General features: G+C 44.1%; 2 protein-coding genes across 4 annotated transcripts; both read left to right on the top strand.

Moving 5' to 3' along the window:
* The first annotated feature begins 2,133 nt into the window (after positions 1-2,133).
* On the top strand, positions 2,134-14,450 carry LOC125519829. Of its 3 annotated transcripts, none has more exons than XM_048684603.1 (14): positions 2,134-2,357; positions 3,046-3,091; positions 3,185-3,386; positions 3,689-3,763; positions 3,850-3,945; positions 4,108-4,148; positions 4,814-4,927; positions 6,505-6,619; positions 6,717-6,907; positions 6,968-7,084; positions 7,452-7,532; positions 7,663-7,904; positions 13,554-13,593; positions 13,697-14,450. In XM_048684603.1, coding segments are annotated over exons 1-14 (1,920 nt in total). In that variant the 5' UTR covers positions 2,134-2,355; the 3' UTR covers positions 14,255-14,450. The 3 variants fall into 3 exon arrangements, with proteins under 3 accessions (XP_048540560.1, XP_048540559.1, XP_048540561.1); XM_048684602.1 differs by having other exon boundaries at positions 3,850-3,951; XM_048684604.1 differs by having other exon boundaries at positions 2,157-2,357; positions 3,054-3,091; positions 3,850-3,951.
* LOC125519831 lies at positions 14,410-16,242 on the top strand. The gene is made up of 4 exons (XM_048684605.1): positions 14,410-14,835; positions 15,174-15,332; positions 15,444-15,659; positions 15,810-16,242. Exons 1-4 carry the CDS (start codon positions 14,410-14,412, stop codon positions 16,149-16,151), a joined length of 1,143 nt encoding a protein of 380 aa, XP_048540562.1. The 3' UTR covers positions 16,152-16,242.
* Positions 16,243-18,149: the final 1,907 nt, after the last annotated feature.

Genomic DNA, 18,149 nt, shown 5'->3' with positions numbered 1-18,149 from the left:
CCTAATTTCACCTCTATAGAATCTCTAACATCAGAAAACCAACATAGAGCCACCCAAAACACTTTTTCTGCCGCCGCATGTTTATGTTCTTCTGCGATCCCATATGTATGCCTTTTTCGATACTCTGCCGGAGGGGGAATAGATCACGGAAGGCTTCTACATCATCTTTATTGCCCTTCCGATGATGTGTGAGTAGTTCACCACAGACCTACGGGGCCATAGCTAGTAGCTAGATGGCTTCTTCTCTCTCCTTGATCTTCAATACAATGTTCTCCTCGATCTTCTTGGAGTTCTATCAAACGTAATTTTCTTTTGCAGTGTGTTTGTTGGGATCCGATGAAGTGAGTTCATGATCTAAATATTAATGGAGTCTTTTCTGAACTTTATTATGCATGATTGTTATAGCTTTGTATTTTTCTTCGATCTATCCGTTTGGTTTGTCCAACTAGATTGATTTATCTTCAGTGGGAGAGGTGCTTTGTAATAGGTTCAATATTGCGGTGCTCTATATCCGAGTGACGGAAAGGGACAAAACACATATTTGTATTGTTGCCATTAAGTATAAAAGGACGGGGTTTATTCATATTGATTGGGTTTACTTTGTCGACATTATGTCATCTTGCTTAAGGCTTCACTCTGTTTTATACTTAATACCATAGATGCATGATGGATAGCGGTCGATTGATGCAGTAATAGTAGTAGATACATGCCGGAGTCGGTGTACTTGTCTCGGACGTGATGCCTATATACACGATCATTGCCTTAAATATCGTCATAACTATGCGCTTTTCTATCAATTTCCCAACAGTAATTGTTTACCCATCGTATGCTATGTGTTCGAGAGAGAAGTCTCTAGTGAAAACTATGGCACTCGGGTCTACTATTATCATATATAAAAACACAAAAACACTTTGCTGCAATTTTATTTCTTTCCTCTTGTTTGCAATTTATTATCTACCACTACAAGACTTAATCCATGCAAGTAACTGCCAAGGGGATTGACAACCCTCTTGTTTGTGTTAGGTGCAAATATTTACTTTTGTGTGTGCAGGTGTTGTTTACGAGGTTCTGTGTGGTTCTTCTATTGGATTGGTAACTTTGGTTTTTACCTGAAGGAAATACTTATTTTTACTATATCGCATTTCTTCTCCTTTTCGAGAAAATTCCAATGCAACTCACAAATAGCACGCCCTATGACATGCATATCATCCATGATCGAAATATGAGGTCATTATCGTATCGATGGTACACCATTTAGACCATCGTCATTAAGTTTTGTCAAGTAGTTACTCAACTGAAGGCAAGATGGCCGTTGCATGTGGTAGATGAGGAGATCATAAGCTTTGCTTCTTCTTACTTAACTTGTTGATTGAATTATTCATTCACTCAATGTTACTCTACACATTGTGTAGCCCGTACGTGTTGTCGTGATGTATCACAGGATATAGGGACGGTCATTTACGTACATACACTGTTGGATGAAACTGAAGGGCCAATATGTGTGGGACAATATGATCCGTTAAAAAACTTGTTCGTCATCGAATTTGAGGTATTGATGTACTAGACTTATCATGTTATGTATGAATGATTTGTGATATCTTCTTTCCAAACTTTGATGAATATCAGCCGGTTTGCATGAATTTCGTCCGCTAAGTCGAAGTCCGGCTTAAAATGTATGCCGACAGCGTTGGAAGGCCGCCTCCCGCATCCGTGTCCGTAGACTGGTTGCTTATCCGCGGACGGATGCGGCAGAAAGTTTGCGGGTCGCTGTTGGAGACGCTCTTTACTAACTGGTGTATTTTTTAATTAAAAAGGCAAAGTTTTTGCCTCTAGCTTAAAGAAAACTAGATGATACTCCGCATGTTGTTGCGGAAATAGTTTGCAACATATTTCAATGGGATCTGTTATATGAAACATGAATATTTGAAGTAATAATATAAAAAGCTAAAACTAAAAATACATATAATTTATTATGTTTGATTACTATATAGTTGTAAAATGTTTATTAAATATATATAGCATAATAGAATGAAAATTCATGTTTGTATGTTGACATGGGTCTTTTTTTCATGCATGTCATGATGAAGTGGCTAGCTTGCATATTGAGAGACATATGATAGTGATAAAGAAAATCTTGAGAGTGACAATTTAGCAAATCCCCACGAACAGAGTGCCAAATACCCAAATCTCTCAAAAAAAGAGGCCCTTGTTCTCCTCGCGAGAGAACTGGAAGCGGGGCTCCTCGTCCTATCCACGCGGCCTGTCCAAATCGGACCTCCCCTTCCTGCTCTGCTCTTGTCCTTCTTCAGCTGCTTTCAGCTCGCACCGCTCAGGACGGCGCCTGCGACCTGTTTGATGTAATGACCACCCAGACCCAGTGACTTGCTTATAATTGTTATAAATCGCATGGTTATTAGAGTTTCACAACATGGATCTTACTCTATTTCTTGTTCGTTAATGTGGCTCTATCGATTCGATGTTGGAATCTACTTTGATTTTTTTTGTCATGTGTTACTATAGGTACATGGCGAATTGCTTTTTCCTTGTAATTGTAGTTATGCTTCAGTCGGATCGCAAATTAGGTTTCTTATGCAATTATGGATTATGCAAATATGGTTAGAATTTCAGGTTTTCTGTTCAGTTTTCGAGGAAGCCCTAGCTTGTTTTGGTTTTTCTTCCAAGAGTTTTTCGTTTGGTCATTCCTTTCCTGTGAGCAAATCGGATCCAAATCCTCTTCTGGGGCTGGGGGGTTCAACTTAACCTCCATGACCCTCAAATGGGTCTGCCATCTGGATTGGCTCTTTAGTTTGTCATTGATAAATTAGAATGAAAGTGATTTCTTCGAACCTTGAGGTCGTGCATGCAGATGAATTATCTGATGCTGCTGTATTTCTGTTTCCAAAATTAGTGCTTCTGTGCATGTGAATGTGTTTATCACACATCTGACTGCCAATGTTAAAAAATCCCGCACTTTCCGAAACTCTTGTGGAAAATAATTGCAGCTCCACATGTATGTACTTCATTCTGATAGCGAAATAATTTCAGGGAGGCAGTAGCACTGGAAGAAATTCAGAACTGTGTGGTGAAGCTGGTTAGTTGTTTGCAGAACTGGAAATTTTCCATGCGAATCATGAATTAATGAAACGAATGCTCCAGTTGTTCTAACATATCTGTTGCTTCATAGAGGAGCAATCCTCAACGGCGCAAGAATCAAGTATATGTTGGCTGTGGGGCTGGATTTGGGGGTGACCGGCCGATGGCTGCTTTGAAGTTATTGGAGAGAGTCGAAGAACTTAACTACATAGTACTTGAGTGTTTGGCGGAGCGAACACTTGCAGACCGCTACCAAGTTATGCTGTCAGGAGGGAAAGGATTTGACCCCCGAGGTATAGTTGTTGACAAATATTTGATACTTATGCATTTAGTTGTATTGCTAATCAAAGCAGGTGATACCTGTTATCTTGTGAACTGCATCTGTGGTTGCGAGTTTATGGAGTACTTATTGCATGTATTTAATTGTATATCTTCTTTGTACATATCAAGGATAAACTTCTCTGATTTTTATCATGTATAACATATTTTGGTCCTTCTCAGTAGGGATATATTATTTACTTTATTTTACTTTACTCATTGCTTATGTTACTTTCAATAAGAATTTCAATGCACCTTTCGGGGTATCAATATGCAGTTAAGGAGTGGCTGTCCGTGCTTCTACCCTTGGCTTTGGATAGAGAAGTTTGCATAATTACTAACATGGGCGCAAGTAAGACAATGCTGACTGTGGCTTTCCTTTACCTCATTTGTTTGTTTTCTCAATTAGATACTGTAAGTGTCTTTCCCATTTATTAGTCGATCCACCTGGAGCACAGAAAGAAATACTGGACCTTGCTTCTAGTTTGGGACTGGAGATAACAGTCGCTGTAGCTTATGAATCATCGATTTCAGGTCCAGGTAATTTCGATCTGTTTGATACTACCAATTGTATGATACTTTGGGTGCTACCAAGGTTGTGTATAAATCAAGGAATGTCGGTCATCATAGCTTTGTGTGTGGAGTCAAAACTGATAATAAGCTTACAACTGTTTTTGGGTTTGGTCTTTTTTGCAGAAAACTCAGTATTATCGAATGAATCAATGGGAGTGGCAGAGGTAACTTCTTCATCATCATTTTATTTTTTTTCTTCATCTGATTTAATAAAATAGCAATATCTGGTTTCTTAGCCTCAGTCTTATTAACTTATGGGGAAGTAACTGACCATAACTGATCAGCAATTTGCATCCAATCTTCTGAAGTTAGTTTGTTAATATATGTAATTATGTACCATATGGTCCGTGGCATATAAGAGCTTTGTGGTTGACATATGTGGCCAAATGATTGTTACTGAAAGATCTACAGAAATCTTCAGAGAGGATACTATGAATGAGAAGGGACTTAGACACTGTTTGATCAGGAGATTCTATAGCGTACCCACTATAGAACTTAGGATTAACATATTGTTGCTGCTTTGCCTTGATACATATATATTTTCCTGGCCATTTCCCTCTGTGGTGGGAAGGGGAGCGCAGTGGTAAAGCTGCTGCCTTGTGACCATGAGGTCACGTTTTCAAGTCCTGGAAACAGCCTCCTACAGAAATGTAGGGAAAGGCTGCGTACTATAGACCCAAAGTGGTCGGACCCTTCCCCGGACCCTGCGCAAGCGGGAGCTACATGCACCGGGCTGCCCTTTTTTTTATTTCCTCTGTGGTGGGCATTGAGAATTTGCATATTGTTTTATCTTGGTTTTCAATTTGATGGTATTTTCTTGTGCGTGCAGGGAAGAAGCACATATCTTGGTGCAGCCCCCATTGTACATTGCCTGGAAACTTACAAACCACATGTCATCATTACTTCTCGGGTTGCTGATGCTGCACTATTCTTAGCACCTATGGTATGCCTTTGATGGCTATTTTTATGCTTGCTAATAATTCATAATTTCATTTTTTTCAACATAATTGTACCATATGAAAAAATCAGTCATAGGAGGACGTGGGCCTTGGTCTATGGCCTCTGCCTGCACACATGCTGAAGAAAAAAAAAACATCATGTGTGGAAGTTACAGCTATATCTACCAATTAGTTATCTCTTTACGGTTTGTTAAGATTAGATCCCTACTGTATTAGGTTTGTTACCTAAGTTGGGGATTGCTTGCTTGAGTGTTCAGTTGATCATCTCTATTAAAGGGATCCCCAATGTTTATCTCTCACCTATGATCTATAAACCCATCCCCAGCCAAGCTGATAGTGCCCGGCGCCCGGCCATCTTCCTGCATTTTTAACAGGAAGAATATGAAGCAATCTTTGTATTTGAGTTTTAATTTGTGTGGTTCTGTTGGCTTCTGCAAGATGATGTAACATTAAAACATATAAATCTGTTAGTAGGCAACCTTCAATGCTCAGTAATGCTCTCTCTTTCTTGCTGATTCATGCACAAAACTTGACTGGATAGTTCAGCATAGATGGCGTAAGTTACATGTTTTCAGAAGTTTACTTCAGCCCATCTTTTTTTATATTTTTGTCACCGTCAATCTCCATTCTGCCAGAAAATTGCTACATGTCATACTTATTTTGTTTCCCCCACTACTAAGTTGGCAAAGGAGTTTGATTCCTAAGAGCAATCATAAAAATAGAGAAATTGGCTGAAAATCCAGACCAATTCACAGATCAGTTTGGAAGTGAAGTTATGAATTCTTATAAATGTTCTGTACCAAGAATTATTTGAGGATGTACCATAAAAACAGTAAGGATGTTGACATGCTTTCCTAGTGTAATTTTATGTGAATTTTCTGGAGAAAACTAAAAATGCCTTGTAAAAACATTTCCCAAAACTATTTTGAATTTTATGGTTTACTGTTTTTTACTGCGAAGAGTTTCCGTATTTCTCGTATCTTTAAATTGAGGTGTAACTTCTCAACAATAGATGTTTACAAAATCATATAAAATTCAGAGTTCTGGTATCATTGATTACTTCTGAACGAAGTGTTAATGTTTTGCGAATATATTACACCAGGAGAATTTGTCAAGAAACCTACATTACAAGAAGCGTTCCAGTATTTCTAAGCTTTACAGAACTTCCTAAAGAACTTCAGCTTATGAAAAATCTATGCCACTTTATAATGTTGATTCAAAAGAAATTCATGTTATATTCTGATTCTTGGGAATGTTTTTACATTTTCCAATTTTTAAAGAATCTTCTAAGCTACCAAAAAGGATAACATTTTTTTATTGTAGAAGGGAGATTGTAGAGTTTGTGGCCACAAAAGATTCTTATTTTCTTGAAATAGCAGGGCTTATAATAGCTCCAGTGATTTTCGGGTGTTGTTTCAGAGAACCCTTTATTTCGTTAGGGCTTAGTTATGTTTTTCTTCTCTCCAAGTTGCTCAAAATATGTAAATCTGAATATGTATTTTTCCTATCATGGTTATTTACTTAATGGTCCATCCTTTTCCCACTGCCTTTCCAATATAAGGTCTACGAATTGGGTTGGAATTGGAATGACTTTGATAAGTTGGCACAAGGGACATTGGCTAGCCATCTTCTGGAATGTGGTTGTCAACTCACTGGAGGATATTTCATGCATCCTGGTACATCTCTTATCCTTTAAAAATCATTAGGTGGGAATTTTCACTTCATTCTTGATTCATGTTTTTTATGTTCTACATCTGGTATTGTAAAGAGCAGGAGATGCATATCGAGATTTTTCTTTTGAGCAGCTTCGGGATTTGTCTCTTCCATATGCTGAAGTGAGTTACAAAGGAGAAGTTTGTGTTGGCAAGGCAAAGGGTAGCGGAGGTCTTCTGAGCTATAGCACTTGTGCAGAACAGCTTCTGTATGAAGTTGGAGACCCTGCAAACTACATCACTCCTGATCTGGTGAGGTCATCTTACATTTCCAGTCCCATGTAAGCTTCTTGTCTGAACACTTGTTAGCAGGTTGTAGATTTCAGTGACGTGCAGTTCCATCAAATATCACAAGACAAGGTTCACTGTAAAGGAGCAAAACCATCTGATCTTCGTCGGCCCGAGAAACTCCTCCAATTGTTTCCTACTGTATGTTTTCCTAGTAAGAATATAAATTATACTAATTTAAAGTTTGTCTTTAGTCTTCTTCCAGCTAAAAGCATCCTGTGCCTAGTATTGACATGTTGCGCAGTTGGGTAATTACTCTGTTCCATGCTATGTTACTGGAACCGCAAAAATCACCAATAAAAGTGAAATATTTTATGTGTTGTATTGCTGAAAATTTGTGTCTGATAGCTTTATTGTTTAAAATTAAGCGCACTATTTTAAAGTTTCTCAGATAGAATCAGACAGTAGTGTTCATGAACTGAAGGAAGGTCCTTTGATTATGTAGATAGTTTATCAAGAGGCTCATAGTTAGCTTTCTCACTGTAGTCGTTCACATTTTTTTCTTTAGCCAAATGGATGGAAAGGCTGGGGAGAGATATCATACGGGGGACAAGAGTGTTTAAGGCGCGCTCAGGCAGCAGAATACCTAGTAAGTTCATGAAAGTATTTGCATGCAATATTTGTTTCAGATTTCCGGTGTGTTAACAATTGAATGTACCTATTTACACGTGACAACATAAAGGCAGTTCCTGCATTTAAACCTTTTCTGCTGGCATTAGGTTAGGTCATGGATGAACGAAAGATATCCCGGCATCGAAGAGAAAATTATCGCATATGTTATGGGATATGATAGCGTGAAAGCTAATGGAGGTGACAATGACAGTCGTCACTCTTCCAAGGAAGTGATAGATGTTAGACTTCGGATGGATGGGCTATTTGAGCAGGAGGAGCATGCTGATGGATTCGTTGAGGAGTTCATTGCACTTTATACAAATGGTCCAGCCGGAGGTGGTGGCATCAGGTACTTATAATTATAATCATGTTGGTCTTTGTCGGTGTCAAAACCGGCGGATCTCGGGTAGTGGGTCCCGAACTGTGCGTCTAGGCCGGATGGTAACAGGAGGTAGGGAACACGATGTTTTACCCAGGTTCGGGCCCTCTTGATGGAGGTAAAACCCTACGTCCTGCTTGATTAATATTGATGATATGGGTAGTACAAGAGTAGATCTACCACGAGATCAAGGAGGCTAAACCCTAGAAGCTAGCCTATGGTATGATTGTTGTATATGGAGTTGATTGCCTACGGACTACAACCCTCCGGTTTATATAGACACCGGATAGGGTTAGGGTTACATAGAGTCGGTTACAATGGTAGGAGATCTTGAATATCCGCATCGCCAAACTTGCCTTCCACGTCAAGGAAAGTCCCATCCGGACACGGGACGAAGTCTTCAATCTTGTATCTTCATAGTCCTGGAGTCCGGCTGAAGGTATAGTCCGGCTACCCGAACACCCCCTAATCCAGGATTCCCTCAGTAGCCGCCGAACCAGGCTTCAATGACGACGAGTCCGGCGCGCAGATTGTTCGGCATTGCAAGGCGGGTTCTTCTCCAAATCTCGTGTACCTGTAGGAATAATGTCTGATTTTTGTAATGTAGTGCTCCTCGGCTTCCACGCCCAATAATGGCCGTCTTCCACGTGTCAAACGAATGCGAAAAGCCGGGGCGTTTTTACATCCACACCCCTAGCCGTATAAACGAGCTGCCTATTTAACAGGATGGGGATTTAGGTCCAAACCACATCTTCTCCTTTCCGCGAGTTATCATCAGAGCGCTTCTAGCAAAGGTCCATTTCAACATGACCAGCCGTCGCAGCTCCTCCCCTCGCCCCTCCGGTCCCAAACCCGGGGACTGGGAGAGTTGCACCATCCCGCATAGTGAGTTAGTGTTGCTTCAGGCCAAGGGATTTCTCCCTCAGGCATACATGGTCCCGGTCCGAGCCGGTCTTGCCATCTACAATGGCGGAAAACAAGCGGAGAGCACCCCCAATCCTTCTAAAGGAGAGCGGGTGTGCCTCGTGCCCTATCTAATAAGGGGACTGGGATTTCTAATTTATCCATTTCTCCGCGGGCTTCTGGAGTTCTACGGCCTCCAGCTGCACAATCTCACGCCCGCCTCCGTATTGCATATTGCGGGTTTCGTCGCCCTTTGCGAGCTATTTTTAGGCGTTGAGGCTCATTTCGCGCTGTGGAAGAGGTTATTCTGCCTGGTGCCCCGTTCTCAAGAGGGGTCTATATACCAAGTGGGCGGAGCCGAAGTATGGCGCATCGCCGGGACCGGATACCTATCCGGAACTCCAAAGAAGGCGTCCGAGGACTGGCCTTCGGAATGGTTTTATATAGATGACGTCCCGCTACTGGAGGCCATATAGGAGGGCCTCATATTCGGCTGCATTGTTGGAATCCATGTACATGATTTGGAGCACATATTGGATTGTGTCTCCTGTGGGGGACGTCAGGACGACGCCGACCCCCAGTCCGGCCAACATTTTGGAGCCGTCGAAATGCATAATCCAATTTGAATATGTGCCGTACTCTTTAGGGGGCTCGGCCTTCGTCCATTCTGCGACGAAGTCGGCCAAAACTTGCGATTTAATAGCTCGCCGTGGCTTATAGGTTATATCGAACTGGAGAAGCTTGATGGCCCATTTTGCAATCCGGCCCGTTGCATCGCGGTTATTGATAATATCGTTTAGCGGCACTTCCGAGGCTACTGTTATGGAACACTCTTGAAAGTAGTGTCGTAGCTTCCGAGATGCCATGAATACCGCGTATGCAATCTTTTGATAATGCGGGTACCGTGATTTGCATGGAGTGAGGACAGTGGACACGTAGTAGACCGGCCTTTGAAGGGGGAATTTGTGTCCGTCCGTTTCCCGCTCTACAACGAGCACTGCGCTGACAACTTGGTGTGTTGCTGCAATGTACAATAATATTGGTTCGCCGGTGATTGGCGCGGCCAGGACTGGGTTTGTTGCTAATATGGCTTTTATTTCATCAAGTTCGGCCGTGGCGGCATCCGTCCACTCGAAGTGTTCGGTACGCCGAAGGAGGCGATAAAGGGGTAGTGTCTTTTCTCCCAAGCGGGAGATGAAGCGGCTTAAAGCCGCCACGCACCCGGTTAATTTTTGTATTTGTTTAAGGTCCTTTGGGACATCCAATTGTGACAAAGCTCGGATCTTGGCTGAGTTTGCTTCAATTCCTCTACCGGATACAATGAAGCCCAGAGCTTTCCGGCTGGAACGCCGAAGACGCATTTTTCTGTGTTGAACTTGATGTCATATTGTCGGAGGTTAGCGAATGTAAGCCTCAAGTCGTTTACTAGGGATTCGACATGTCTTGATTTGACGATCACATCATCCACATACGCTTCCACTGTTTTGCCGATCTGGTTTACCAGACATGTCTGGATCATGCGCTGATATGTTGCGCCGGCGTTTTTTAGCCCGAAGGGCATTGTGTTAAAGCAGAATGGGCCGTATGGTGTGATGAATGCTGTTGCAGCTTGGTCTGATTCTGCCATCTTGATTTGATGGTAACCGGAGTATGCATCGAGGAAACACAACAAACCGTGTCCTGCGGTGGCATCGATAATTTGATCGATGTGGGGGAGGGGGAAGGGATCCTTTGGGCAAGCCTTGTTAAGGTCTTTAAAGTCGACACACAGGCGCCAGGATTTGTCCTTCTTTGGTACCATCACCAGGTTTGCTAGCCAGTCCAGATGTTTTATGTCTCTGATGAATCCGGCCTCCAATAGCTTGGCTAGCTCCTCTTCCATAGCCTGTCTCTTGGGTTCGGAAAAACGCCGAAGGGCTTGTTTGACAGGTTTAAATCCTTTTAGGATATTTAAGCTGTGTTCGGCCAGCCTGCGTGGGATCCCTGGCATGTCTGAAGGGTGCCAGGCGAAGATGTCCCAGTTCTCTCGTAGGAACTCTCGCAGTGCGGCGTCTGCATCAGGGTTCAGTCGTGCCCCGATTGAAGCTGTTTTATTGGAGTTCGTTGGATGGACCTGGAATTTGACTATTTCGTCGGCTGGCTTGAAGGATGTGGATTTGGATCTCTTGTCGAGTATCACATCATCCCTGTTAACCGTGGAGCGCAGCGCAGTCAGTTCCTCGGCCGCTAAGGCTTCGGATAGCGCCTCAAGGGCTAATGCGGTCGACTTGTTTTCGGCGCGGAGTGCTATGCCCGGATCACTAGCTAGAGTGATAATTCCATTCGGCCCGGGCATCTTAAGCTTCATGTACCCGTAATGGGGTATTGCTTGGAAGATTGTGAATGCTTCCCGCCCTAGTAAAGCGTGATATCCGCTCTTAAACGGGGCCACCTGAAACGTGACTTCTTCGGACCTGTAATTATCCGGCGTGCCGAACACCAATCTAGTGTGATTTTTCCTGTGCAGCGCGCTTCCCGACTGGGGATTATTCCTCTAAAGGTTGTGCTGCTTCGCTCGACGCGGTTCCAGTCTATTTCCATTTTTTGAAGGGTTTCCTCATAAATGAGGTTCAGTCCGCTGCCTCCATCCATGAGCACCTTGGTGAGGCGAAAGCCGTCCACTATGGGACTGAGGACCAATGCGGCTGGTGCTCGGGCTGTTCGGAATCTAGGTTCATCACTTGCGTTGAAGGTAATGGCAGTGTCGCTCCATGGATTTATTGTTGCAACTTGATAGACTTCGGCGAGGCTGCGGAGTGTTCTTTTTCGCACATTGTTTGATGCGAAAGTCTCGAAGACTGTGAGAACGGTACTGGTGTCCTTGGGCTGGCTTTCTGCGGCCTCCGGAATTAAGAGGTCCTCGCCGATTTTGGCCACCTGCCAGAGTATCTAACATGCTCTAAGGCTGTGAGTTGGTGTGACGTCCTCTGTACTGTGAATTCTACAGGGTCCATCAAGCCATCTTTCCAGTACGGTTCCATGCCCTATAGAGGGTTTTGGCTTTTTGGTGTTTATCCCGGGTGTCCTGTGATGATGCACCCTTTTAGTTCGGAGGGGATTACTATTCAAGGCCGGATTATCCCAAAAATTTATTTCGGTTTTCCAGGCGCTTTCCATCGTATAGTATTTTTGTATTATGGACGCCAAGTCAGCGAAGCGTGTGATATCACGACGACTTACGGCGTTAAGGATTCCCTTGTCCGTGCAATTACCGCAAAAAATTGAGATTGCGTCTTCCTCGCGGCAATCCTTTATCCTGTTCATAATAAGGAGGAATCTGGCCCAGTAATGATGTACTGTTTCCTCGGGCCTCTGCCTGATTTGGGAGGGATCGCTTATGATTGGGTGGGCGGGTGTCGTTGAATCTGAAACCTCACCCAATCCAAGATTCGGAGGCCGAAGAGTTTCCGAACTCTGAAGTTCGGATTCTTGGATGTAGTCCAGTGAATCTGGCCCGTTGCCTGATCCTAAGCTCAGGTCTTGAGTTATATCTCCCCCTCCGCGGGTATCCGGCTTGGAGGGGTCGGGAATTCGGACGTCGCTAGTCCTTAAAATAGATGAAGGATCGCCGCACAGCGTCTCTACCACGGCAACGTGGTGGGTGACTTGGGGAGAGTTAATTTCTCTTAAATCGGGTTTAAGCCCAACCTGGTCATAATCCGTAGCGACCCCAGGGCGGCGATGCGATCTAAGAGCTCGTTTACGGAAGAGAGCTTCATTGGATCTATCTGCTCGACGAGCTCCGAGCCGACGTGTAGGTTGCTTTTGATGACCCGAGAGGTCACCGTCGGCGCAACAGCCGAACAGGCGGTCATGAGGAAACCACCTAGCCGGAGGGTTTGGCCGACAGCCAAGGCTCCCTTAGCAACGGCGCCGTCTTTAAAGACGGGAGGAGGCATCCTTCCTGATTGTGACGGCACAGAGGAACTCTCAATGAAAGCACCAATGTCGGTGTCAAAACCGGCGGATCTCGGGTAGTGGGTCCTGAACTGTGCGTCTAGGCCGGATGGTAACAGGAGGCAGGGAACACGATGTTTTACCCAGGTTCGGGCCCTCTTGATGGAGGTAATACCCTACGTCCTGCTTGATTAATATTGATGATATGGGTAGTACAAGAGTAGATCTACCACGAGATCAAGGAGGCTAAACCCTAGAAGCTAGCCTATGGTATGATTGTTGTATATGGAGTTGATTGCCTACGGACTACAACCCTCCGGTTTATATAGACACCGGATAGGGTTAGGGTTACATAGAGTCGGTTACAATGGTAGGAGATCTTGAATATCCGCATCGCCAAACTTGCCTTCCACGTCAAGGAAAGTCCCATCCGGACACGGGACGAAGTCTTCAATCTTGTATCTTCATAGTCCTGGAGTCCGGCTGAAGGTATAGTCCGGCTACCCGAACACCCCCTAATCCAGGACTCGCTCAGTCCTGTGTTTGCAGAGCTATTACTGTAGGTGCTGTCTCATTGTGGCTGATCTTAACATAGTTATGTATGCACTGACGTACATAGATGGCTAACCTATGTCGCGGGGATCAACCATGGAAATTAATTCTGAAAACGAAATTTAATATTACCATATTCATGGAGAAGATGTCAGCATTTTTCTTCTCTCCTTGTTCATGGAGTCGCTAAAACAATTTGACAAGTTTGTTTCCAATTCCATTTGGCAGCACTGGACGAAAGAACGAATTAACTCTGCAGAAGTTGCTGGTACGGATGACCACTCTTAACTTGATGAGGATTCCTTTAGAGGATTGTTAAAACACATGTTATACTTTTTGATATAGCATTAATTTCTTTTCTATTTGTACAGATTGATAGGGAAAACATCTTCTGGCAAGCCAATGCGAAGAACTCAGCCATTCCTGGTTCACTGTCTACAAATGGCAAGAAGAAGAATAGGTACACGGGAAGTTTTGCGGCGGGCATTCAACAACGCTTGAATACAAAGCTGGACGAACCAGCACCTCCTGTATCTGCTCCAGCTCCATCCGGGTCGGAGATCGCCCTGTACCGTGTGGCCCACAGCAGAGCCGGCGACAAGGGGAACGATCTGAATCTGTCCATCATCCCTCATTTCCCAGATGACATTGGTCGGCTCAGGACAGTGATCACTCCTGAGTGGGTGAAGGGCTCTCTTTCGCCCCTGCTTGATCATTCGTCATTTTCAGATGACCGAGCGATCGAGCATCGAAACAATCTGCTTGAGCGCGTCGCAGTTGAGATTTACGATGTCCTGGGCATCAGCTCATTGAACATCGTGGTGAGGAATATCCTCGACGGCGGCGTGAACTGCTCCAGAAGGGTGGACCGGCACGGCAAGACTCTGTCGGATCTCATCCTGTGCCGGAAAGTCATCCTGCCTCCGTAGTGACTGACAGTTGAGAGATCACCGGCACCCGGTGTAGAGGGAGGGATGTCTAGAATCACCATCTACTGTTGTTGCGAAAAATAGAAAGGTTGACGTGATAATAAGACCTGTGAACAGAACAATAAGGCCTGTTGTATGAAACAAACAAACCATATATGTATGCTGTTAATAATCATTTGGCATCATTGGCCGCTTATTTGGTGGTGTTATCTGGTGTGTTTTTTAGGCTCCTGTGTCTGTCAATCTCGGGCGTCCGCGGTCGCACGGAAAAACGAATAACTGGGAAGGCTCAGCGACAGCCTCGCACGCACCAGCGGTCTCTCTCGCGCGCGCGTTCGGATATGCTGCTGACAGTAACAGCGGCTTGTTGCTCGTCGCCTCCTCGTCTCCACCCCGTGAGAAGTAGAACCAACGGCGGAGGCGGAGCTGGAGCTCCACCCCGTCGTGCTGGCGCCGCGAAATTCAGAGCTCTCGCCGCGCCCCTGCTGCGGCGCTCGTCCTCCTCTGCTTTCATCTGCCCTTGCTCTTCTGCACCTCCTCCTACTCCTGGCGACAAGGACTGCGACCGCGAGCTGTTCGATGTAATGCCTCTGCAGCTCACCACTCTCTTCCTGCTCATAACCTCATGGAAAATGGCTCTTTGTGCCTCTGATAGAATTCGCTCTTGAAATCTGCTTTGCTTCTTTGGCTGATTGGGTGGGGGGCCTCCCTTCCTCAACATGCTGCACAAATATTAGTTTCTGCCTGTTTATTGTCTTTGAAAATAGGGTTATTTTTATTCGACGAGCAAACCAGTTATTTTGTACTATTAAAATGCTCCATAACATAATAGGTACTTATCTGTACTTAAATGGAACTGACATATGCTTCGTCATAAACACATTCCTTGTAATATGGTCTTTCTGTGATGAGATCGCAGGAATACCCATTTCTTTCTTCAGATACTCCATGGGAGCCCGAGGATGTATGGAGGACATTTGCAGCATACCTCCTTGTCTTGCACATTCCCTTGAGCTTTGGAGGACTCGGTGTGGTAGCCAAAGTGCTACATTCTTCCTCACTAGACCCACTGACAACAGTGAGTGCTAACTTCTCATTCATCTATTATTCGCCGGCACTCATCTAGTAAATGGTTTGTTCATCCGTTGCGTGCATTGTTGACCTGCAAAATTTTACCCTGTCAATGCAGGTCGTTTCCACAGCCATGCTTCAACTAGGAGAGCTCACTCTGGGTTTAGCACTGTTGCAGTACACTGCAAAGCCTGGCCGTCAAGTTGGTACCTTCTTTGCTGGGAAGTTCTCGTCCAGGCCCAGCTGGGTAAAAGAAACTGTATTATGGTTGGGACTTCTGATGTCTATTGTTTTTCTCACATCTCTGATAGCTGACAGACTGATAGGTCCCGAGGTCAGTATGGTCCAACCACTTAAATTGCAGTTTTTCGACTATTGCACACATCTCCTGTTGTGTTATTCATTGCATTAGTCTTCCTGACTGAAGCTTTATAATCTGTTGGAAGTACCTAATTCTGTGTTCATTCAATCTGAAATATCGCAGGATGCATACGATCCTATATTAAAGGAAATCCTCTCCGATGGTGGAACCTCTAGGCTAGTCTGTTGGTTTCTGTACTGTGTGATTGCTCCATTGTCAGAAGAAATCATTTACCGCGGGTTTCTTCTAACAGCCCTATCTTCCTCGATGAAATGGAGGAACGCTGTCGTCGTAAGTTCAGTTATGTTCAGTGTAGCACACCTCTCGGGGGGAAATTTCTTTCAGTTGTTTGTCGTCGGATGCATCACAGGGTTAGCTTATTGCCGGACTGGAACTTTGGCTGCTTCATTTACCATCCACAGCTTGTACAATGCGGTGATATTGTTTACTACGATGATGTCTTGAATGTGTTTTAGGGGATAGTCAGGAAGGTGGATACAGTTCATTAACACTTTGGCCACACTTTTACCGTAATCTTAAAAGTTTGAATTGATTACCATCGACCAGTGCTTCCATCTCAATCTGCCGGAAATTTGTTGGCCGGTTGATCCCCACTATTTCCATTTATCTCAACATGCACGCATTTCACCTCACCACATATGCAACACCATCAACCCCCTTAATTATATTTCTTTGCAATATGCATGGGTTCTTTCTACATGTACACATTGCACTTCATCAACACACTACTTTTATTATTCATTTTTGTGATGAACACACTACTTGTATTTCACTTGGTATGGATGAGCTGAGAAATACTATTTATATTGTACAAATATTTTACAACTATATAATAATCAAATACGATACTTCAATATTTGATTCACACTACTTTTATCTCATCATGTACACACTCCACCTCACCACACATGCCATCTCATCTCAGGTCAATAGCGTCTAATCTAGACGATCATATTTCACTGTCTGGGATAAATCTTATACTACACAAAAGAAGAGTCTAACTGAATCAAAGCATGGATGAAGAATAGGAGTGACAATGTAGCAAGCCAAGTAGCAAACAATAAACAATGTCTGCTAATATTTCTATTAGGTTTTTATTGGGGTTGGGAGTATTTATTATGGTTTAGGGTTCCTAACCAAGAGAAGACGATGAATAAGAAATCAATCGGGGTAATCCAATAGGTGGTCATGTATGGCAGATAGGCTTACTTGCCCGGTGTGGCTACACATCATAGATGAAGGAAACACAAAGAAGATATTGATAGAGGAGAAAAGGGCAACAATAATTACATGCACTCACCTTGAGGAAGATGGGGTGCACATACGCTTATGGCCTGGTTCATCATTAATTACCTAAACTCGCTAGGAAGCTTGGGGAAGATGGGGGTGAATGTGTGCACCTGACGTGGTTCAACATTAATTACATGCATTAGCCAGGAAGCTTGAGGAGGACGGGGGTGCACGTGCTCACCTGACTTGGTTCATCATTACTGACTTAAACTCGCTAGGAAGCTCGGAAGGAGATGGGGTGCACGTGCGCACCTGGCGTGGTTCAACATCAATAACTTGCACTCGCCAGGAAGCTTGGGGAAGAGGGGTTCACATGCGCACTGATACATCTCCAACGTATCTACTTTTTCTCACGCTTTTCCTCTTGTTTTGGACCCTAATTTGCATGATTTGAATGAAACTAACCCCGGACTGACGCTGTTTTTAGCAGAACTACCATGGTGTTGTTTTTATACAGAAATAAAAGTTGGAATGGAACGAAACTTTTTGAAGATTTTTTATATCAAAAATAAGAATTTCTGGAGGCAAGACCCACCGGAGAGGGGCCCCTGGGTGGGCACAACCCACCAGAGCGCGGCCCCCTCTCCTGGCGCGCCCAGGTGGTTTGTACCCACCTGATGGCCCCGCTGATGACCCCCTGATACTATAAATTCACATTATTTCAGAAAAAAAATCAAGAAGAAAGAATTATCGCGATCCACTAGATGGAGCCGCCGCCAAGGCCTGTTCTTCCTCGGGAGGGCAGATCTGGAGTCCGTTTGGGGCTCCGGAGAGGGGGATCTTCGATCTTCGTCATCACCAACCACTACAAAAAAATACACTTCCGTGATGATGTGTGTTTGTCACAGTAGTTCGCATTTTTTGTCATGCATATACATCCATGACAATTTTATGACAGAATCAAGATAGTCATACTTGTGCTGTCGTAGAAGTGTTTCATGACATTACCAAAATTATCAACACGGAAGTGTCCACTTCCATGACGATAAATTGCGCGTCACAGAAGTGCTTTCGTCAAGGGTGACTGACACGTGGCATCCACCGTAACGGAACGCCGTTAAGCTATCGGGTCCGGTTTTGGATCCGATAACCCGCTAACAGTCCCGACCAATGTGGATTCCATGTGTAAAATCATCATTGGCTGGAGGAAAC

This window comes from Triticum urartu, chromosome 7 (assembly GCF_003073215.2).
Source record: "Triticum urartu cultivar G1812 chromosome 7, Tu2.1, whole genome shotgun sequence".
NCBI lineage: Eukaryota > Viridiplantae > Streptophyta > Magnoliopsida > Poales > Poaceae > Triticum > Triticum urartu.
The sequence above is the reverse complement of the archived record's forward strand: the minus strand, read 5'-3'. Positions and strand labels throughout refer to the sequence as shown.